The 24976-nt window shown below is 42.1% G+C and overlaps 1 protein-coding gene across 1 annotated transcript in view; it reads left to right on the forward strand.

Annotated features, from left to right (window-relative positions):
- Nucleotides 1-738: 738 nt before the first annotated feature.
- Nucleotides 739-24976, forward strand: part of INSIG1 (insulin induced gene 1) — a 34669-nt gene continuing 10431 nt past the window's right edge. Inside the window, exons 1-2 of the mRNA XM_009886787.1 lie at nucleotides 739-861; nucleotides 2985-3000. Of these exons, the coding sequence (XP_009885089.1) occupies nucleotides 739-861; nucleotides 2985-3000 (139 nt within the window). The remainder of the gene's footprint in view (nucleotides 862-2984; nucleotides 3001-24976) is intronic.

Genomic DNA, 24976 nt, shown 5'->3' on the forward strand with positions numbered 1-24976 from the left:
AGCCTCTTCCACGAAGCCTCCAGGGATTCAGAGGAGCTGTTGCCTCACCGGGAACATTAACTCTGTGTTGCCTCTGCGAGGCAGTGGCTCTCACTGAGTTCTTGCTGGTGTTTCGACCAAAGCTCTGCAGTGGTGCTGTCAGAGCTAAAGTGGAAAATACAAGAAGCAGCCTATCCTGCCGCAAGGCCTGAAACACTGAACAAGAGGGTTTCGTCGCCTCTCTTCTGTCATCTTCTGCAATACTACAGCTTTGCTCTCTGAACTCCTGCCAGCTTCAGATCTCAGCTTCTCTCAGCTTCTCCCTCTGCTTCAAGCCCTGCTGCTGCTGCTGAGCAGACTGTTGCTGCAGTCAGGATCACACTGCATGATAAAGAGAAGGTTCTTCCCCTGCAGGAAATAAAAACGGCTCCAGATGTGAACTTCAGCATCATGGGACTTGGTGTTACTCAACATCAGCAAAGGGCCTCTGGAAGTGCCTACCTTTCACCTACTGAAGTGAGCTTCTCTCAGCAAAATCAGATTGCAAAACTCACCACAGAATACAAGAGGAAAAGTTCCCGAGTCTGATGAGAGCCTACTGACAATACGAGCTCCACAAAGGGCTTGCTCTCCCTTCCCTCAGTCTTTACCAGCCAAATTTGATTTCTGGCCTCAGATCTTGACTCTGGCGTGCCCTGCCAATGATAACATCTGAATCCTCTGACGCATGGCCTGTGGCTCCACTTGGCATCCCAGACCATGGGCATGCCTGCTGGAGACAGACATGAGCTCATCCTCCTCTTCCGCATTCACAGTGAGTTCCTGATAGCCACAGACCGCTTTGCATCATCTTTCACTAAGATGACTCTCACCGACATCCAGGTAATTGCTTTGCACTGGCAGGGGTCCCCAGCCCAGACCCAAGTCTGCAGGATCCTGGATGTACCTTTAACCACCACCAGTTACTTTTTCTCTGAATGTTATTTTCAACGGAGTGTTTCAGTATGTGAGTTTTGATACCATCTTCTACTGCTGTCATACAAAGAGGTAGGAAAGCCAACAAATCCTTATTACTTATTGGTTTTCAGCTAGGTTCAAATCAATTTGTATTATAGTATGCTGGACGTATATTTAATTCTTGCATCCTTCCTGACACCAGGGAGATGGAGGGGGTTTTATTATTATTGTGGCATTTATGCCAAAAAGTTTTGCGGCCACTGTGCAAAGGAAAGAAGAAAAATAGAGTGATATGCAGAAAGTTAGGTGATGCAAAAGAAAGCAACAATGCAGAATTAAAAACAACTGGTCGAACTGCACAACATAAGATATCACGCAGGAGAAAGGCATAATTAAAACACTCTTAATTTGCAAGTTATTACCATAGCCAGCCCTGGGTCTCTGGGAGGATGGGCCCAAGCTGTGAGATTATCTGCAAAACCCCAGTGACGTTAGTAAGAATTCATAAGGCAATAGCAGCATCTCTCCCAGGTGTATCTCAGCTGCCTGGGCTCCTGCAAAGCCCCTATTTCATCTGCATCCCCTATTTCTCTGGCTTCCCAGTAAATGCCTTTTCTGCATTTTAAACTGTGAAATTCGCAGTCGCAGACTTCTTCCTCCACTGTTGCCACAATACGAAGCACATGAGCACGTTCTCTAAAACTAGTTATGCTAGAGGAAAAAAAAAAAACAACTGTAATAACATAAAAGCTTTCCTTGACCTTGTTGTATAGTTGGATCAACATCTAATTGCTAAATGCCGCACGTTTCCCAAAAGACAAAACAAATATGAAGAAAAGCCACTGGATTGTGAAGGCTGGCAAAGCTATCTACCATCTGCAGAAATTCAGCTGGGCCTCCGGCAGATAACAATGGCAGACAATACCTTGATTTTCCTCATTTTTCTCTCCTCCATTGTGTACGATCGAATATCTTCTCCACTTAGAACTTGGGGCCCCATTAGTCTGACTGAGGGAATGTTTTCCTGGGACCTTGCTATTGTGAAACACTGGAACTACTTTTTTCTGTGTATTTGTGGTAAAGGTCAACATCATCTTGAAATTCCAGACCAGAATAATTGCCTCTGGTCCTAAAAATGATCCTCCTGCTACTTCAACTAGAAAAAGTGCTTGCAAAGCTTGCACTGTAAGCACACGCAGTTGTAGGGGTCAGGCATAGGTTGCCTGGCTATTTTTTTGTAAAATCTCTTGATTTTGGACACTTTCAATGCATCTCAGAGCACAATGCAAGGCCATCTGTTGCCCGGTCCACATGTGAGGGTTGCAGGGTACAGGAGTAAAGAAGTCTCTACAGGAATGACTTGCTTTTGCATTTTAAGAACAAGCCAGGAGAACTTTCTGTGCCTCGTGTCAGCATCAATTCAGGCAGTTCTGCTCTGGAAATAAATGTCACAGCTAGGAGCATGTCCACGTGCCCCAGGGACCTTGGCGAGCATTCAGCACAGCGCTGTGCTGTCTGTCTTTCACGGGCAGAGCTGTCTCCCTGCTACTCCGCGCGCACACTCGCCCCCTCTTTTTTTTTTACTGTGAATTTCAGGGGTTTTAGACCACTTAGATCATTCTGCTTAGGTACAAAGGAAAACCACTGCCAAAAGATTACACTGGCACTTGAGTTTCCCAGATTGCCGCCTTCTCCACAAGTAAATGAATGGCCTCATCTCATCCCCACAGACAAGGCTGCTATAACACGATGCTCGCTTAGCTGGTCGCAGCGCCCAGCACCCCTAGTCATGGAGCAGAGCGCGCGGACATTTGCCGTATGACACGAAGGGTAGCTACTTTCAAAGTGACTCGCTTTTCTTTTTTAATTTATGCCACTAATTTGCTGTCTAAATGAAAGCTGCTCCCATGAGTATTTCTTTTCTACAGTCAAAGGCCAATATTTGGGGGCAATTGTTTCCAAACCGAGTGGCTAAAGTCAGGTTGATACTATTATAATTACGTGAGTTTGTATTATGCAGACTTGATTCCCTTTGCGTCCTCCTCTAGATTGTGGCAGATGATGGTAATGGAGAATATGCTGCTGAATTACATCCTAAAATTTCAGTTTCCTGTTTTGGAAACTCGTATATCTCATGTATTCCCTTTTGATAAACGTCCATGCTCTGGGGAACTGCTCCCTTGCCCATGTGCTAATGAGTACTTCCTATCATTAGACCCAGGAATCATTACTGTCTAATCATAACTGGTTACAAAGCAATTAACAGGGAAAAAAAGCTCTTAAGAAGAATGCTGATGGTGTTCGGGAGCAGGTCCCACTTTCCAGCTGCCACCTGACATGGGACTTATAAGGGAAAACATCCAAAGCCTGCCCTGCTCCCACACCTGTCCCCAGCCTGGGCAAGGCATGGGGACTCAACTTACCCCCCACGCACGCACGATGGCCAATGCATGACCCAGGCTGGCTCATCACGTTAACTAACCACACGCTGAGCAGAATTGCCCATGCTCGTCCCGTTATTTCCCTATCTCTATTTCCCCTTCTCAGAGACATATGACTGTATTTAGGGTGTTTTCTCCTTTTGAAGGAACTACTGCTGGACAACTGTCATGAGACACCTTCGGGCTGCAAGCACATCCATGTGGGACCCACCTGGCAAAGGGCAGCCACCAGCACCAGAGGCACTTACCCCCAATTCCCTTAAACCAAGGACCTCAGCAGTACAGTGAGGGGATGCAATGGCACAGTTCAGCTTCCTCCAAAGTAAAGCCTAAATCTGGACAGCTGTGCTCAAAAGGGAGCCTAAGGCAGGTGGCTCAGCCTTAGGTCTCTATTGCAGACAGCGAACGTCAGCTGAGATTTTATTCTCACTTTCGGGTTTCAAAATTGTTTGGAGGACAATGGCAGAACTGAGGATTTTATTCTTTTATAGTTTCTTGCATCCCTGACCGAGCCAGTGTTTTAGTGGTAAAACTGCCACTACACCCAGGAAATAAAATCAATAAACAAGTTAGCTAAATTCTATATCCCAGAGATAAAGGGAACAAGCAGTCCCCGTGAGGCCTCGCTGTACTAGTCAGTACTTTATATCAGCTGTGCATTTATTCTTACAAAAATTCCCTCAAATTAGGGTGTTTGTTTACATGCATCTGATTGATAAGGCACAAAGAGAAGCAGAACGATATTTGGGTTAGGGTCGCAGTTCACTACTAATCTGCACCAGCATCTGTGGGAGCAGGCTGTGGTTCAGTTCAGACCAGGAGCAGTGCTCAGGTCTTCTCTGGGCAGAAACCAGCGGACATGGGTTAAGTACAGCCAGGGAAACACGATTTCAAGTGACTTGCTCTAGGTCAGAAAATAGAAGTTAAGAGAAAATTTGGACTGAAACGTGGACTAGCGCAGTCCTGCATGTACACCTCCACCAAGTGACTGGCTGTCTTCTCCCTCAACCAGGGTGAATGCATAAAACCAGTGCTGGATTCAAGCTACCCTGTGGTTCAAGCAAGTCCTGTGCACTCAGCTGGAAACCATCTCTGTCTGAGCCCCAGCCCTTGGTAGCTCTCGCCAGGAAACTGCACGTGTCTCTACAAAGAGCATGGTTTTAATATGTACAGGGCGCACGGCATGATTCATCTTTCCTCACTGACCAACACAGTCATTTATGCCAGGGCAGGATGGAAACAAACCACTTTTGGTCCTAATTTGGAAGCACAGCACTGCCTCTTTGCCCAGCTCTAACTGAAGTTATATGCCATGAGGCAGGGCAAGGCCAGACGCACACGGGTATCCAGTCCCACCGTCCTTCCCCACATCTGCTGATCTAAACCGCAGTAGAATTTTCCTGGGTTTGAAGTTAAAACTCCAGTGGTTTAAAGAGAAAAGCAAAGGAGCAGCTTAAAGACATAAAATAATACATGACAGCAAAAGACTGACTAGCAGAGGGCCCTGTGCTGGAAGAATAGCGGTGCTGGAGGGCAGGACTGAAAGCCATTAGCAGCGCTTTGTGAGGATGATGGCACAAGTACTCCCTCACATCACATATGACATCGTCAAGGCTTTCAGCCCTCTGTTTAATGAAGGGTAAATTGTTCCCACAGGCTATATCTGCATGGAGGATTTTCTAAAATCTCACTAGCCTCACTGAAGTGAATCTCCACCAGCACCAGCAATACCAGTACTTTGTTATTAATCCTGCTTGAGCAAGGTTATACAAAAATAAGGTAAAAATCCCAGTCATAGTGACATTCATGCTGTCATGAGGCTGCAATGATCAGAGGAACCAAGGCTTGTAGGAAGACATAATGTCTTTTATTAAACCAGTTTTTCATTAGCTGTTCCTGGAAAAACCAAGCAAGGATAAAAGCTGTAGGAGACAAAATGTTGACAATGAAACCTAATAGACTAATGAGTCCAAGCTTAGCCTCTGTATAAACAGACTGAAGCGAAGAGTATCACTCTCTGCCAACTCTAGGCAGCCAAGTAATAGAAAAAACCTTTGGAAAGACGCAACAGAAGGTGAGAACTTTTTTGGAGAAAGCAGTCACTGTGCCAAAGAGAGGTAGTGTGGGGTGACATTATGAATGGAGAAGCGGCTCCCGCAAGGTACAGAACATCCCTCAAGTCCTGCTTTAATGAGTTAAGCCTGGCATCTCACAGTCAGACCCTGAGAAACTAGTGGAAAGCTTCCTGATTTATTGATACGCTGGAAGACAGGGCACAGAGCCAACTGATTGAAAGCAGACGGTCCTGCAGCAGCTGCCAAGATGCTAAATCACAGGCAGAATCCAAACAGGGCGTATACGTGGAGAGGAGATTTATCATTGCCGATAGCTGGCAATGTTTATTGATCCAGTTGTTCTTAGAGTATTAGACACTGCCACATTGCACAAGTGCAACCCTGAGAGAGCAACAAATCGCTCGACACTCCCATGGTGCTGCTGTTTCAGGGGTGAGGCAGCTCTGCAGAGCACGCCATCACGCTCCACACGTAGCGCGGCAGCGGTCCTCAGCAGCAGCAGGGGCGGTACGAAAGCCTCACGGTTGGCACATTGCTCTCATTGAAAGCTGAAAGGGTAAAAGATTAGTAGCTAAGGGTTCTCTGGCCATCAGGTTATCTGTAAGGTGAAAGTTTAACTTTCTGCCTTTTTAGCCGATTGCTGCTGGCTTTTTTTTTAAATGTATGTGCTAAGAAAATGCACCCCATTCAGTCTCCGGCTATTTCCCAAATTGAAAAAGTGCTCTGTAAAATTCTTGTTCTGAACCCTTGCTTTGAATGTGCCTTAGAATGAATAAACAGTTGTAGTTTTACTAGAGTAGGAGTAAAATTAATGCAAGTAGTGGCTTCTTGGCAATGTCGAATGTGCTGCAGCATTGGCAGCACTGCTCTGCTGAAGCGTGGCACAGGGCTCTGCGAATGACTGTGCTGGAGTACAAGTTATCACTACACTAAAATGAGAATTGAAGGGGTTGTTCTAGCAAATGTCACGCCGAGTAATGTGATGTTGGAAAATACGCTCTAACTGATATCCTGACCCCTGCTCTCTGTGTCTGAGATCCTCTTTCTAACATATTTTCCACCTAGGCTGAACAGAGGCAGAAATGGCACCTCCCAGCAGGTGAGCAGCACCCTGCCTCTCGGTGCAAACCCTGCTGCCGTAGGTCCAGACACGGGATCACTTTCACCTCTACGTGATGCCAAGAGGAGGAGGTTTAGTGGGATTTTGCTGAAAATGTCACATTTCCTTTCCACAGATCCCCTTCCTCAGTGATTTTCACTTCTCATCAACTTTTGCATAACTTGCTTTTTCTAAAGTTGGCAGGGGAACTTGCCCTGTAGATTAACTCTTTCCACTCCCTAACCTAAGTATATAAGCTAAAAGTTTATGATTTAACATTGGTCCAAACGCAAGGGCACTCATGCTGTTTTGGAGGCCCCCTAACCTAAGTATATAAGCTAAAATGTTTTAAAACATTGGTCCAAATGCAAGGGCACTCATGCTGTTTTGGAGGCTAAACTGTGACGAATTCCAGCATAGGATACCTTTTTTAAGGGTTTTCTATATTCTTAAAAGTAGATTGCAAGAAACAAAATAATCTTAAAGCAAACAAATCAACAATAAATAAATGAAACTGCACCAGTTCTCCATAGATGTATGCAAAACAGTGTCTGCAGACAGCAGCGACTTTTAGCCTGCACCCACGCGACTGACAGAAGCTGTGTCACTGACTTCAGGGTTTTGCACTTTTAAATGCCCATGATAAATGGAGCCAGGGTGCCATCAAAAACACCAGTGCAAGGAACTGTGGTGAACTTTGCGATGTATCGGGAATACAGGCATGTCTTTAGTCTTCTGACCGGTTTAAAAAGGTTTAAGCAACGCAGACAATAATTACAGCTGCGCTGGAAACTTGACTCTGATCCCAGCAGAAATCTGCTGTACCAATAACATTTTTGAAAGCTTGTCAAAGCATTTTATTAGTTTTTAATTAGCTTCTGCAAGAGGCCATGGCTTACACCTTGGAACAGAGAGCTGGGAGGAAAGACATCCAGGGTCTATTCCTAGCTGGGGAAGTGACAGGACAGGTGGCTCTGGGCCACTGGCTGCAGCTCTTCTGCCCAACTTCCATAACTGTAAAATGGGTAAAATAATACTTGCTGCTCAGGCATGATGCAAGACCTAATTAGATGTTTGCAAGGAGCCCACTGACCCTCCGATGAATAGTGCAAAAGAAATGAATAGTATTATCATATGGGTAATGAGCTCTCACAAGACAGGGACTCCTTTGTTCAAAGAGACAGGCTTTTTCAGCAGCAGCCAGGTTCCAGCAGAAGTTTATTAGAGAAAAGTGAGTGTTGCTCATCTCTGTGTAACTGAGAATATAGTGCTTTATATTAGGAGGATTTATCTGCAACGCATTGCATTCCTCGGAGTCTTTACCTTTAGGGAAAGCCTTCGGAATAACTCCTTAATGCCTAGTTTTGTTATGAAAATGAACTTTAGCTATCTTATGAATTGTTTATCTTAAGGCTGCACAATCACTTTGATTATAAAAGTCTAGTCTTATTCAAAAGATTGCAGAATCTCAAGTGAGTTGATGAATATTGAAAAGATATGAGGGACATTCTGCTTTTCTGATTCTGTTGCACTCGTGCCCATTTCTCATATGAAGAAGAACATGACTGTAATTGTATTGCAAACTATTATTGTGATACAGAAGAAGCAATTACTATGTATACAAAAAGATCATTAAATATTTCCACTGGTAACCACAAATCACACCAGAGATGTATTACTATACACAAGAAAATTAGTTAACAATTAATTACAGCCACAGCAGATGGAAATCAAAGCAGAAGTTACTTTTTCAGCCATCCTTACAAGTAGACTGCAATGTAGAACGGGGTGACAAAAAGTAACTGAAACTTCGTAAGTTTTTAGCTAGTAGAATAATATATGCAGACTTGAGTGACTATAGGGTTTGCAGCCACATGAGTGAAAGGTGGAGCCGTGTTGGTGCAGAAATGATCTCCTGCATGCTAAAGAGGTGAAGCAACCAGCCCAACCCTCTGTTTTTCACCACTGAGAAAAAAAATAAACAGTGACATCCCTTCTCCCCACCCGCACATTGCCACCTGCACCGGCAGTTCAAGGCAAAAGTCCCAACAGCTCCAGCACCTCAGGTTAGAGCCATGTGTGCTCACAGTCCAGGCTAGGAGTCAGCTGCCCTTGAAAAGCTTGTGTGTGGTGGCAAATGATTCAGAGTCACTCACTGCTCTGTTTCTCTCACTTAAAGTACATTTTCCTTTTTTTTGGTGCTTTCACCAACAACTCTAGGAAACACTGCTGGTTTTTCTGTTGCTATATCGTGCTTCCATGTATAAACTAACAAGAGGCTAAATGCAGCATCCCTACAGTATCGCAGCCATAAGTGTAAATGGCACACAGTGCTACTGTATGACACTTATGAATTATGTATGAACTCTATATTGCCACAGTGCAACGGTATCCACCAGACCAGCAGTATTAGTCTTGTGCCTTTCCCACACCACTTAGCATCCCCACACTGCACTGAACTGCCCTGTCTCTCCCACCGCCTCCCAGTTGGTGGTCACTGCCTGCACAGCTTCTCTGCTGTGGCCGTGAAGAGGAGGAGGGCTGGAAAGCTGCCATGCTCTGTCTCACCTCCTTCCCTCGATGGGCAGAGTGCCTCTGTCTCCCCAGAAAAGTGCTAGTTCAGAGCATAACGTCTGTGGGGTCAGTGGCTGCACCAGATGGAGTGGGAGTGGGAGTGAGAGGGAGTCCCCAGCTCCAAGGTGTGTAGTGGAGGCAGAGGCTTTCCAAAGAGGAGAGAGAAGAGCTGGAGGAGAAACTCCTGAGCCTCAGGCGGGAAGGAGGATCATGAGCAGACCCATAACAATGTCTTGTTCTGCAGCACTCAAAAGGCAGCGAAGTCTTCCAGGCCCACCGGTGAGGTCTGCTGTGGCTCAGAAGAGAGGCAGAGAGGAGGAGCACTCAGAACATTTAAAAGAGAAGCTACTGTGGTTATCAGTGGACTTTTTTAATTCTCGCACCCTGTGACAATGCCCAATGAACAGGTAGGGTTAACTGGGCATTGGGTAACAGAGATGTACATCTCTGTCACTGTTATAGTGCAGAATGGGAAAATTCTTTCTCCTCGGAAATGTTAAGAGAAGCAGAACAATGTCACGTTACTTAAGAAGGAACTCCAGGCAGTTATGAAATAGGTATACAACACTGTTCCAGGGCTCCTGATGTTCCACATGCTTTGATCAAAGATAAGTCAGAATGACGACAGCACCACAGCCATCAAGTTAGCTTCGCTTGCAACTGAAGACAGACATCACAACAAAGTGTTTCCCTTTCCACTGTTTATTTCCACCTGTTTTGCAATTTGTCATAACTATAAAGCTTATATGGACTTTCTTAGTTCTTTCAAGTTCTAATCACTCCAGCAAAAAGATTAACAGGAGGCCAGTTCTGAATTAGCATTTTAACAGAGTTCAGCTCTGATCTTCCTTATTTTTCGTGTGTATATAACTAAACTCAGCACCTGCAGTGTGACTGCAGTCCTCTAGCCACATAATATGCCCACCAAATAGAGGGAAAGCTTGCCTGGATTGCTTCTTTAGTCTTCTGGAAGGAATCACCAGCTGGAAGGAGAGGTAAGTCAGCTTGATGCAACTGTGATGGTAAAAGCTGCCCCTTCAATCTGGGTAACTTATCATTGGCAAGTTAATGGAACATCTTTCTTTGTGAGTTTTATAACTTGGAGGTTAAAAGTTCTGGATCCGGCCCCTATTTTCCTAACTTTAACCACTGGAAAGGGTTCTGATTCCATCAAAATGAAGATAGCGATATCCATTTAGCATAGCAGAGAATACAGCACCACTCTCTAATACATCCAATACCTAAATTTCAGGTAAACTTGTTGAAGATTAGATCAGTGTAATGGGATCTAGTTTGGATTAACATTGGCTTAAGCACAGGACTGGAGGTTAAACCGAAGGCCTCAGGGTCCTTCTTTTTGGATCTCTGTAGCTGTTCTACACCTCTATAGCTACTCTCAATCTGGTAGATATGATGAAAGTAGCCTACATAGCCAAAAAAGGTGTTTCCCTTTTGCCAGTAGTTACTGCCAACACTTAAGCAGGCAAATATTGGGTAATCCCTGTGACTCTGCTGATGTTCTGGCATATCTCTGCTTGGAAAACAGACAAGTCAGCATCTGAGCAAAATGATTTCTGCCATAACAAAAAAAAAATCAAAAAACCAAATTAATTATTTGCACAGCACTTCTTGTAACAGATGTCATAAAGAAAAGGTTAGTAGGTCAACAGATGAAAATGTGAGAGCATTTCTTTTACAGCATTTTCCAACCTCCTACTCAGTCTACTTTTGAAACGAAATGGCATTCATCCCTGGTGAACTTTCTTAGTACATTCTAGATCTTGGGAAATACATATTTTCGATTACAAATGACTTTTGCCTTTCCTTGAATTTCCACCCTCTGTTCTTCTTACATTAGTCGTGTCCTCATACAATGTTTACAGGGCAGTTTTTAAATTAAATATTTTGGGGACAGTCTGGGACACCCACTGTGTATTATTCTCATCTGTTGCAACTACTTGAAGTGTTCAGAGAAGATGGGCAATATGCTGAGTGCAGAAGACAGCCATCCTGGATCAAATCTACCTAGCCCAGTATCTGACAATGGCCAATGGGTGAGAAATAGCACAAACTTGCATGGTTTGCCCTCCAGAATGTTTTCCCAGCTTCTAGCAACTTCTGGTTTAGGAACTTCATAAGCAGAAACGTTGTCTTCATATTTAGTATAGTTATTTTATATATACATTTCTTCTGGTTATTTGTTTTATTCCTTGTTCTTGTAAACAATATATTGTTGTAGGTTGCAGATTTCAGATTCTGTGGTAGAAAACGAAATCAAGTAACTTTTTTACTGTTATGTAAGTGGAGTCTTATCATCTGTGGTTATTTCACGCCCAATGAAAAGAACAAGATTATGCTTAATTATATTCAGATTTCAAAAAAACATTTAGGTTCTTCAGGTTTGGATATTGGTGATTCAGTAGACAGTGTCTTTCCCTGAGTCATTAAAAACATTGCCTCAGCATGTGGATATTGCTGGAGGGTATCAGCCTTAATATTGAATAAAAACACAAAGTTCTCAGCACTTTGAGACTTTGAGAAAGAACTAATCCAGCTTGAGTGTTGCTAGTTCTGCTTTCTTCAACCTGCATAGCTGAAATTATCTTATTCATGGCCGCTTAAATGCTCATTTTTCGTCCTCAGCTGCAACATATATTTGCTCTATTTGATGATTGCCCAGTTCCATCTAAGAGGAAGACGTACATGAGGAAGCTGTACAGAGCTGTACTTGGAGCCAAATTACTATGTTCATTAAGACCTCACCTTACACTCAATTTTATGACATCGGTGCTGGCTCTAATTACTGAATGGATTGAACAAGCTAAGCACTCTAGCAGCCTGTTATTAAGATTACCTGAAAACACAGCTGAGTCTAGCTATTAGAGGTGTGACCATCTTTGTTTTGGAAAAAAAAATCTAAATGAGAGCAACTCCTCCCCTTTCATCCAGTCTCACCTGACCTCTGCTGATCTGTCACACCCTTAATATTTTTAGCTGACTAAGATGAAACTACAGAGGAAACCATGAGTTATAAGTGACTCAGTACAAAAAAGGACAAAAGGAGGGTGTCCTTATTCCTTTACTAGTTGCTCTGCACAGCAACTCCTCTCTTCCATCACTACATTGGCCGTGCTCGCTAGTTAGCCTCAGAGTTAGCCTTGCTTCTGTTAAAAGAAAACACACCTGTATGAGCCCATCCTCTTGAGTACATGCTGCTAGTAAGCAATTGATACAGGACCTTCTGCAGAGTCGGCCGGTAATGAGTTTGCTTAGCCGGGACTTGCACGGTCATTGACCGTGAGCACTCTCACTGCAACAGTGTCAGCACATCAGCCCAGCAAGGACCAATAAAAACCTCCTGCCAACATAAGCATTCGATTCTTGCAAAAATAGGTCATCTAGGAATAGAGACTGCCAGAAGCATATACAGACAAATAAACAACTTTTGGATGTGCGTGGCAGAATGGGGAAATATCCTAAACACCAGGACCAGTAATTCAATGGGAGAAATAATCCTGTAACCCCAAGATTCCAATTGCCACACTGAAGTCAGTGTGAATATGGCCAACAACTTCAACGCGTACAGGATTGAACTTGGGGACTTAGTTCTGCAAGGCTTCAAGCACTCCCGTATGGCGCTGACAGCGCTGGCTTTCCTGTAGAAGCTCAGAAGTTTTGAAGAGTCTGAAATTAAAAAAAACCTGCTAGTGCAGACAATTCCTGAAAATGAAAGAGATGCAAAGACATAGATGCAATACGTGAGTTAATTACTTCTCACCTGGTTTCAACAGAAACATAAATTACTGTTTTGACTGATTACAAGACTGCAACAACACAGTTAAAGGTGAGATAGCACCTCTATTCACAATCTCTTTGGAATAATAAAAGATAAAGATAACAAGGTAAATACAAATCTATAATTTCTTTCAATTAAACAAAACAAACTAGATCCTTTTTGAAGATATCATTTTAATACAGAGTCTATTATTTAAACACCTAAATACTTAAAATTGAAGCGATGACCTGCATTAAGGCCTAAACTCACCACATTCTATTAATTTAAAGTAAATACAAATTATGGTCAAGCAGTCCGTGTTTGCTGCTGAAGACGAAAAGGAAAACCTTTTTTCTGCAGCCACCAGCAGGGAAACATATGCAACTAAAGCTCGCTGTAGCCATGACCAGTTTTTGGCAACAGCAGCCATGCCTACAAGCACAGTGTATTCCATCTACTCCAGTTTAGTACTAACTAAATTAAACTAACTAGTAACTAATTAGTTTATTCAAAGCTGTGAAATCTCACCTGTGCTGGAAGTTTAAGAAACAAAGGAAATTGTTTTCTCAGCTTCAGACAGCTGAGGGGCTTTGTAGATGCCACCGTAGGTCCCAGAGCATAAATAAGCCCAGCTTGATTAAAGGTAAGAGGTCAAAGAAATGTTCTATCTCTGCCTTGCTCTCTCCAGTGCTCCTTTAGGAGCCTGATTATGACAGCTGATTGTGCACACCACCGTCGGAGCCTGCAGAGGCTATTGGAGAGGCCTTCACACAGCCGTGACGCAGATAATCTGCTGCTGAACTGGAGGGAGCCATGGATTTGACAGACGTTCATGCAACACTCTGCTTGAATCGATACAGCCTACTGGTCTGAAGTCAACTTTCCACGTAATAAATGAACTGAGGTCAGTGTATCCCCAGCCTGGTTAATCCGCAATCCAGACAAGCCATGCGTAGATAACTGAGAATTGATTTCCACATTGAAATGGTAGACAAATGGCTGCAAACTGTCCATTCAATTTATGATCTACAAGGAAAAATAAATGTTTTCATGATTATCAGTGGTATCCAAATTATCTTTAGAAAATAAAACACCAAAGAGATCCAAAACAAAAGATAATTAAGTGGCTTATTTAAGGCATGGCTTTTTGTTTGCTGATTTGAAAAACAAAGCAGTGCTACTAAGACACATAAAGAAGCCTGAGCTGTCTCTCGGAACAGCATATCCAGCATAACTCGACACAGATTAAAGGGTGAGCGGAGGAAAGAGAATTTAAACCAGATTTGGATCCTCCCCCTTTCCAACTTCTCAGGAGATGAAATAATATCTGGTGGCATTAACAGATGGACTAAGTAAGGAAAAGAAATAGGAAATCAGTGTGAAACAGCTATGGCTCAGGCAGTTTGAAGAAAAAAGAAAAGAAAACATTGTGGTTACCAGAAAAGAGGTCACTAGCAACACTGCTACAGTAGCTAATCCAGTCATAAATATTAAGGTTTGCTGTATTTTCTCATGTGCTTTAGTTATGTGTTCATACCTACTACATTGGACTGTGGGAAGGAGAGAAGTTTTACGTGCATTAGTTTGGAATAAAGAACCAAATTTTGGGTTTTGTCCTCTTGACCAGCTGAGTCAGTGGATCTGTTCCTAATCACTGTCCAGAGGAGGATAAAGCTTCGTTTGCCTTCTTGATGCAGTAAATGGTACAGGAACTGCAAGAGGTGATTCAAACAGGATTTTAGCTATTGGGAGCAAATCTTTGCAAAAGACCCGAACTAAAAATTTCATATCGCAGTACAAACTTAAACTTTCCCAAAAGGTAGGATTGATTAACTGTGCAGCTGTGGGTTAGCTCACAACAGATGCCTAGAGCATTCATTCAGTTCAGTATCACTCTGGACAGCAAAAACGCCTTTGCGGCAGTTTTGCTAAACGTCATTAAGTCAAGTCTAGGTCCAAACTATTTTTCTAATGCTTGGTTTAAGCAGATCTTCTCATCAAGCCATTTCTCTAGGGCAAAAGGCCAACCGTGCTTCCACTGGTCATATATATTCTCTGTTCTCCTTGCACTTCTGCCAGTCCTTTTTTTCATGCTGAAGAGTAGTCTCTCAAAAAGACTGAGTAAAGTTGTTTGATCGACAGTAGTACATAAAATTGTGGTTTTAATTGTTTTTCACCTGGTTTGTATCTGTTGCTGAAAAATGGTTTATTGCAAAAGCAATGACACGCTCCACTGCTTGGGAAGAGTTAAAGACAAGCTACAGTGCAAGTTTCCTCCTCATGAGAAGTGTGTTTGCTGAACAACCTTCTCCCAGTCCCTGTTCTCTCTATTCCCCTAGGAAAGACATTGATGGACATATTTCATTTTCAACATGAAATAGCAGCAGGGTTTATTTCTATGGAGAATCCAGATATGTTAGGTAGACGGGAACATTAAATATATGCCAATAATTCTTACAGTATTTATTATACTGTTATCTCAAACATCAATTGAATTAATAGTTATCTGTAAAACGCACAGTTAGTCTAGACTAAGACACTCATACCAGATATAGTAAGTCTTTAAAAAAATTGTACATTTCCTTTTTCATTCAACAGAATTTTTCATGAATGAATCTTTTGGAACAAACCCAGGTTTTTGCTTTTCCCACTGAAAAGGGTATTTCCCAATACAAAGCAAAATGTTAATGACCTCCCTCAGCAAATTAGGTTGTAGACTTTAAACATGTGCTTAAAAATTTCAAGTGCAAATTTAACTTTTGCTTGTGGAGAAAGTCATTGAGCAGTTAAGCATTTCTGACTGGCTGCCAATCCAAATACCAGATATTCATGACAAAATTCCTTTTGTGAATGGACAAGACTCCTAGCAGATCCAGGTAGTTGAGTAGAAGCAGAAAAGCACATAGTCGTTCCTCAAGCTCATGAAAGCTTCTCTGCTACTTAAATAAGTCTTTGGTAATATCCCAAGACTAAACAACAGGACAAATTCTGCTTGCCCAACTCAGATGAGCATTCACAGTAAGGTCAATGAAATACACATATAACCCAGGTTAGAAAGGTTTGTCCAAATCTTGGGGCAAAACCAAAGGGAAGTATTCAGAAAACAAAGTGATGGTGGGATAAAGGTCTGATGGAGAGTGAGAAATGTCCTAGGCCACTCACACAAATATCACCAGCATGACTAAATGCAGCACTCGGAGAAAAGGCAAGACTTGAAGGAGGAACTAATTTCCATGGGTGGCTGCCAGAAGATGAGGATTAGGTGGTGCTCTACTATTACTTCAGATTGTTTACACCCAAGAAGCAGCAAAAACACTGTAGAGAATTAGGATTGGTAATACCGATCTCAAAATCACAAGGAAGACTGTCTGTATATATTTCGTATGTTAACCAATATCGAGTGGGGTAAGGGAAGTGGTACCATTTTTAGCCTGCTTTCTTAATGAAAAAAGATTTATTCAGCCTTTCTGCCTTGTCTAGTATTTGCTTTCGTACTTATCCTACACCTTTAAAACCACTGACCACTTTTAACCTGATTTTACAGATGGATAAAGGTCACTAAGCAAATAAAGTTCAAGATGTTTTCAGAATGAAGGCAGCAAGGAAAAACACAGAATCATACGTGCTTTTTTATAAATTCCAGTTACATGTGACTGAGTGAAATACTCAACATGAGCTTACAAGAATCTACAAAGGAGCTCACAAAGACCCCAACAGCAAGATGAGTTAGAGCTGGTTTGCCATCAGTTGCCAGGTATGAGCTCATAAGAGACTTTTCAGCACAGCCCTTGTGAAATGGCTTGGTGGTGAGCTGAAGTGAGACACACTTTCCAAGCAGGGAGGGCAAAACAGGCAGTGGTACAACTGACCTCGCAGGCTCCAACCCTCTGTAGCTGCTTATTCCCACTCACCACACCATTCGTAGGGAGGGATGAGAAATGGATTAGATCAGAGAAGGGATACAGCCGAAAACTGCAAGACAATCTGTGTTATCTGGCTCATGTGCCCATTCTGCTTCACAGAATGATTACACAGGGAGATATGCGAGCACAATGTAGGGACTGGCAACAGGAATAACTATGCAGGAGTAGAGACAGGGCTGACTACCCGGTCAATGAATGCCTGCTCAGAGATGACCTGAGCTTCAATACACACGTTGTAAAGGAAGACAAAAATCTGGGATCTGGAGTAAAGGATCAGGGGGACTGGAGAGTGGATGGCTGTGCTGCCGTAATAAAAGGCTTAAAATAGATTGGGAAGTTTTATTCAGTCTGAGGGATACTTTGCACCACAATTAGTAGCAACAAACCCATGGGAACTAATAATGAAGTAAGATACCAGCCAGCGTAAGAGGATCACTGCTTGGTGCTATGGAGTTGAAACTCTAAATTACTCCTATTTATCTTTTGAAGACAAGAATAAATAGCCAAACCTTGAAGAAAATAGTGAGAATTTCAAAGAAGACAAATAATAGTTAATAAAATCGAAGTCTCATATATTAAAGTTTTTTCTTAGACCTACAGACAGGCACCTGTTCCCTTAAGGCATGTGTGAAGCAATGGCACTATGAGACTATGCAATTCTTTCAAGACTAGGCAGGATAAATCAGTTCACAATAAGCTCTAGACTTTCATAGCTACAGCTACACAGAGGCTGAACTAGGGTCAGGTCTACACAACAACTCAACTGTGGAGTTCAGTTTCACTTTTCCCTATGTCACAACCATTTTTATTAAACTTTGCACGACGAAAGGCTCAATTACCTATTAACAGTCTCTTCAGTCATAAGTCTTCATTACAATCTGTTCATATGTGTGTAGATCTTTATAGTGTACTTTGTAGCTTAGCTAATGATAACACATGCAATAGTCACCTGGTGAGGTTTATACAAGGTATTAATTATATATACAAACATGCCTTCCATGAGCACCACAAGCTTGCAATTTTCCAAACAGCTTCAGGCATTTGGATCTATTAATGTTCACTTAGGACATTTCTACATCTGTGGATACCCTTGATATCCAAAGGCAGGCTGGTAAATAAGTGCCTTGTTTTTCAACAGGGCTAAGTCCCAGGGGAAGTCAAGCACTTTTGAACATGAACTCAGTGAATAAGGCAGCTTCCCCATTCATGGTTGTAATCACAAGACCTTCCAACTGGAAAATATAGTCTATCTGTAATTAGAAATAAATATGGACATGACTTATTTATACTAAATCTACTTTATATGGTCTGACCATAAGAAGTGGCCTTGTAGTTATCAGTTCTATTTAAGCCTTTACATTACCAGACTGGTGTAAAAGGCCATTTATGTCAACAGGAATCCAGCTCTCTGTCTTCTGTGCGTGCAAATATAACATTGCAAATATTTACCCAATTAGACAGTTAGCTCCACCCGAGTATGAACAAACAAAAACAACTGCTCATAGCATTCCGGAGAAACAACACAGCGCAAGAACAAAGATTTCCACATGCAAACACAGGCAACCAGCTAACCACAAAGCAGCCAAACCAGCAGATTCTTAAATGTTAAAAAATAGGGGCAAGTTTTCTTTGATATCCGCAAATCTTTGTGCTACTGATTCAGAAGCAGGGAATAGATGCCTGGCTGATTTTTCCAGCTGAGATTCCTCCAGTGAATGTAAGAAAATTAAATACATATTCAGTTGAATAGATGCCAAGGTTGGTCGATAAGAAAACCAATAGCTTCTCAGATGGGACGTATACACTTTTTAGCTTCTCAGATGGGACACAAAGCCATTATATCTTGAGGCATTTTGTATTTGTTTCTTCTGTTTTCTCTGATAGGGTGATGGTTCTTTATTCCTCGTGTTTGTTTCTCACATGCCGGATGCAGGACATAAGAAACTAGTAACACCCAAGAGGTTAATGCCTGTTTGCCAGGAGGTCTTTTTGCAATCACAGTTTCTGAGCCTCTGCAATAGATGTGAAGGCATTGATCTCATCTTTACAAATGTCATGAACACCTGACCTTGTGAGGCAACGCACAAACAAACCTGACCAAACAGTGAAACCTGAATGAGTTCTGGACCTATAAAACATTCCGTATGACAGCAGGGTAGAAACATATAGTTGCCTCCTGACCTCAAAGCTTGAATTTATCCTACTTCACTTACTTCTGAATAAAGCAAGCAGAAGCTTTCGCTGCAGCCAGAGGAGAGAAATGGGCACCTCCCAAGGCCAGTCCAGACAAACTGGGGTCTCAGCAGCCCTCTGGAGATACTCCCCCTGCTCTCTCCAAGGGCAACTGATGGCAACAGCTACTAACTTCGGTACCTCCACTTCGTGCGTTCATCTGAGCGGACCAAGTGGGCGCAGTGCATGTTCCGAAACCATGGACATTGTTCTGCTATGTGTTTGGAACTCCTTCAGCACTTTGCATAAGCAACATCCCAAAATAAGCCTGAATAAGTAACCGAAGCTGGCAGTGTGCAGCTCAGATTGTTAACAAGATGAAATTTGCAGAATCCTAATCTAGTGTTTCATTTAAGACTAATCTGTTAGTAATATCTGTAAAAATAGTAAAATTTACTGTGGCATATTTGAAACTGTTGTATAAGGTCTGATCCTGCGTTACAATGATAGCAAGAGCTACATTAGCATTTAACTAGTACAATTTAGCACACAATTATGTCCTTTGAGTTTGCATGCAAAGTGTCCTGATCTCGTTATTACAAGTAAAGTGTCGTCCTTTTATGAGTAAAAGCTGAAGGGTTTGGCTTTAAGTAAATAAATTTTTCAGCATAACCTAGCTTCAGCAGTTTCTCAAGTATCACTCCAGGCAAAGTTGTAGGCTTCCCATATGCTGCACTTTTTAACTTAAAGTTCAGCTTGGCAGACCGAAAACATACCTAACAGCAACTCTTACCGTCTAGGTGTAGCGAACTGCATTTAAGAGTGCTGATGTAATCACTGAAACAGGAATGGGAAATGGGAAGATTTTGCCTGAAAAGTGGCAATGTTTACAGTACTAATCGTGATGCTACATGAAAGCCACACTTTCAGACCACTTCATGCACAAGTGCATACACACGTTCTCTCTCTGATGTTTTTCCTCTGCATTGGTCTTCCCGGTTGCATTGGTAGCTTTACCCTGGAAAGCTTTTCCCAATGTTCTGTTCAAAACCAATACTGTTCCCTGAATATATGACACTACAGCATGATGGGAGAAAAAGAAAAGTTAATCACTTGCACTTCGCAGTGAGATTATCTCTACATATTCACAGTCTCAAGATGGCAGCCTGGAAGAGGTGCAGGCAGTATTCAGGGACCTCCTCTGACCTCCTTCATGCAGTCAATACATAGTCCTGGAAGATGAGCTATAGATATCTTAAAGTACCTTTTTTTTTAAGAAAACAATATGAATTAGGCAGAACCATCCTATATGAAAAGTTCTGCAAGAAAGTGTTTCCCACAAAATAGCAACAGCTCTAAAGCTCTCAGCTTTGTGCTCCAGAGTTTAAGGGACAAGAAGATGTACAGATATAATCAGAGTGTGTGATACTGAGTCTATTCTTGGTAGCCACAGCTCTGCTATTTATAGTTATTACTGAACTAAGGACAGGGAAGGAAGGAGCAGAGCAGAGAAGAGCTCATCTGATTTAGACCTTGGCTCTCTCTTCATACATTGAGGCTGCAGCTAACTCTCCTAGATGGGAACATTCCTTCTACCTGAGACAGTGCAAAGAGTTTGGAAAATAAGGATGCTGTGAAGTTCCTTCCTCTCCTGTGTAACTATTCGTTCTAAGCTGAATAGCTACAGGAGACTGTCACTACACATCTCTCTCATCTAAAGCTTTAAGCATGTACCAGGGGAGTAACTCCTTTGCGGTGGCTTCACAGTTAACCCTACAAGCCAGCATATGAATTCCAGAAGCATCTTCTTCTGGCACATATGACAGGAGTAAGTGGGAAGGTTGCCATCGTGGGATGAAAATTGCTAGGATTGTGTACCATGAGAAAAGGGCTGTACAGGGAACTTAGTTCACATTGCAATCCTTGAGGACATTTCCTTTTTATCCTGTATAGGAATGACCAAGACCCAAGTGGCCAAACAAGCAAAAAACATTTAAGCTCTACAATCAACCATGGACATGCTTGCAAAGACTACTTCTAATTGGTACCTTTAAAGATCTGGAGGTAGTAAAAATAAATGCATAAAAGTAAATACAGCAAGACCAGAATTCCAACAATTTTTAACCACACCTGGATAGAACAGCTTGCCTTGGTAACATTGCTCATACCAGCCTCACAAACCTACTAATATCATCAAAGAAGTGATTTTTTTCAACAACAATATAACTAGCAAATAGTATTTTTTCATAATAAATTTTAAATCAAATCACCGTCTTGAATATCAAATATGAACTCATTGAACTTGCTGCTATGTAAATATACAGAATGATGGTGATGAATGAAATTGAAACCGAGACAAAGACGCTGTCTTTGTGTCAGGACAGAGGTTCATTGACAATGAGTCAGTACCCACAGCTGCATGTGGGATGCTGACTGGCTAATTATATGATAGTTGTTACATGAATTTATAGACACTTGAAGACTGCAGACTACATATAATTGTTCTTTTGTTTTGTTCTGGTAAAAAAAGCAGCTAGAGAAATGCCGGCAACTAAACAAAAAAAACTTCAATTAACATTTGTCATGTGCCCACTACAATATTATTAGCTGCACAAAGATAGAGCTTTGTTAGGATATCTTAGGGTTTAATTTCCATGCTCAGACTCCAACTATAGTTTCTAAGCTTCAGATTATGTAAAAGCAGCCAAGTTTTTAAGTTCTGCTCACTGTGGATGACTCATGTTATTATATACTAACCACCAACACATTTTGTTTTACCCTTTTGTTTTACATGCCTGAAGTGTTCTGGCTAGGGTTTGTCTTGTTCAGTCTGTATGTTTCACATACTGCTTATTGTGCCATATAATTACTCCCCATCCTTCTCTTTTAGCTTTTAATGAGCTCCTGCACTGGGACTTGGGCAATTTCACAAAACTATGCTACAGACCTCAGCGTATGCCACTTATTATTGAGGTACACTGACCTCCGAGAAAGCACCATGCGATCTGCAGGCTTCGCCACAGATTCCTGAAAATTCACACAACTACACTGGAGACCGCTGAAGCAAAGAACTCAGTCTGATAAACTGCTGCTGATGTCAAGAGATTTTGTGAACTCTTGTACATAAGGTTGGCACCAGGAATCAAACAATGCATGTCACTAAATCCTTTTACAGAGACACAGGAGATTAAGGCTTAGCTTATGACTGGGAAGGTTTCTATTCTCTGTATCAATAGGAGAAAATCTGGAAGGTGAATAATTCCAAAAAGTCTCCAGTGAAGCAGAGGGACAGCAGCTTTAGGCATAATACAGGTCTTGCTCTGTGATTCTCTACCACCGCCTTCTGAGATTGTATAAGCACCCAGCTCATTTTTTGATCAAGTTTAAGTAGGGAGAAAAATAAAATGTCCCAGTATCTGAAGTTACCTGCCTAAGAGGCCCATGAAACAGTCATGGTGAGAGCAGCTCGTTGTCAGATTACAGAACGTCTCCAAGTTTAATACAGAAGCATGAAAGAATAGGTGAAATTATTTATTTATGTAATGAGTAGTGATGCTGAGTACTTCCAGATTCTACTGTCTTTGCTAAGAAATGAGATAGAAATAACAATGTCATTAATCTTACAAAGACAGAAGAGCACTTCTTTTCAGAAATAACTGTTAAGCATAAAATTTCAGGCATCAATCAAAGCATGCAGAGGCCTAACCCTTTTTAGGATTCTGAAAGGAGATATAAAGCATTATGACTGTAAAGCAACACAAACATAAAGGGGCATTTAAACCTTATTCTAAGCAGGTACCTTCAAGAGAAACAAGCTTAGAGCCAATTTCTCAACTAGTGCACGTTTGTATTGCTTCCACTGGTTTTAGTGAAGATGCAGCAAGTTTTAGCATCTCAGAAGTTTGTCTCTCCTGTTTCAAAGAAGTCTGGAAGAAAGAAGGGCACCACCACATGATATTATGAATATAAAAAAAAAAAAGTAAAACATGCTGCAGGAAGTAGCAAAGGAGACATACCCACGAGGAAAGGAAAAACACAGGACAAAAAAAAATGCTTAAAAGGTTCTTTCAGGAAAGAAAACTAGCAGACACAGCACAAGGGAATGTGAACTCTGCCCAGACACTGACAATATGGGTAAGACTTGGGGAAAAAAAAATAATACAGAAAGATATATTTTCAAATAAAGTAGAGATGTAGCACAAGCAAGGATGAATTATATTTATTTCCCATAGGTCAACTCCAGAAAGAGATTTCTTACAAAGATGGGTCATTTTATCTCAGATCCACAGTCCTGTTGATAAATTCCAAAGTGATTCAACAAGAAAGAAAACTTCCCAGGGAATGAGTTCTAGCCCTTATTTGCAGCTGCCGAAGGTATTGCTTAGCAGTCCAGGGATACAGATAAATTGCCTGTGTCAATTCAAAACTCGTACACAGTTGCCGTGAAGGAAGGGTTATGTCTGCATGTGATTTCCTGGAACAAATCAAATGTTTCTGCAGAGGAACCCATAAAATGCTGACAATATATTAAAACTGTTTTCTCTGAAAATAGTTAAGTCAAACTTATAGTCCAGGTCCACTGGGTCGGAAAAAAAAAAAAAAGAAGGGAAATAAATCATAACTTAGAAAAAATCTGAGAGAAGAATCCAAACAATTTTAGGTTATGAGACTAAAACTAAAAGCTTGAGATAAAACAGCAATAGAAACCGAACATTTACAACTCCATGTACAGAGTATACGTATACGGCAGTCCAGCAGCAAAGTCCATGAGACAAGGCTGGGCTGATCCCAAGCTAGTCAGCATTAAGAAAAAAATATTGGGCTCTTCTGTCAGTTGCAAGAGTGGCACTACAATTTGTCCATCACCAAGACAGCTAAGTACCTTGTCCAAAGGCATGTTGCTCAGCAGGCTCAGCTATCTGAACTCTTTGCATCCCCGCTGGAACCGAGCAAAGATGAGAAGGGATAGCCACATCCTCCATGAATTTTACTCTTTACCATGTACAGAGGACCTGTATCTTTAATTGATTCCATATTTTTGACTTGTTACATTTAACACACTGATAAGACAGCTGGAACCATCATTGAACCATCACTGAATGTTCTGCCCGTCTGTTCTGCTAGGTGTGGCTAGCAACTATTCTTAAAACCTCAGTGTCATCACTGGAGAAGCCATAGGGTTCTATATTCTTTCCAACTGTAAAGAGGGCATACCTCCTGTGAAAAAGACCTGCTGGCTCTAATGAGGCCAGCTAAATAAACACGAAATCTAGTTATTCCTACTATCAGCACACTAGCCTCCAGTGTGTCCTGGAGAAGCAGCATCTTAAAAAGAAACCTAGCAGCTGAGTCCTGCTCTGTAGACAACTTTTGGTGGCGACCTCTAGCATAATGTAGAATCATAGAATAGTTTGGGTTGGAAGACACCTTTAAAGATCATCTAGTCCAATCCCCCTGCAATGACCAGGGACATCTTCAAGTAGATCAGGCTCCTCAGAGCCTTGTCCAACCCGACCTTGAACGTTTCCAGGGATCGGGCATCTACCACCTCTCTGGGCAGCACACACTCTTCACCATCTCTGCTAGGTCAACAATTTCCAGACCGTCGCAGAATCCAGAGGGTGAACTTGCATTTAACTGTTATTTTAATGATGCTTCACTAGGCTGGGTGCATCACGACCCAGGCTTTCCCAGTGACAGCAGAGCAGCCACTCAGCTTGTCAGCACCGATGCTAAGAGTCAGAAGTGTGGGGTCCACTGTGCACCCCAAGGCTGGCCGCTGACGCAGTGTCTGGGTTTGGCGGGATCTTCTTACACCATCATTTTAGAATTACAACAGCCAGGATCAGCAACCCCTTGATCTTCAGGAGACGCCACAGCATCCACCTTTCAACCTCCCCCATGACTAACTGCCACCTCCCAAGGGGACAACCCACAACGGTGGGCTGGGTGAGCAGGCGATGGCTGGGCTCTGGAAGCCA

The sequence above is a fragment of the Charadrius vociferus genome, unplaced genomic scaffold (assembly GCF_000708025.1).
Source record: "Charadrius vociferus isolate BGI_N301 unplaced genomic scaffold, ASM70802v2 scaffold255, whole genome shotgun sequence".
Taxonomy (NCBI): domain Eukaryota; kingdom Metazoa; phylum Chordata; class Aves; order Charadriiformes; family Charadriidae; genus Charadrius; species Charadrius vociferus.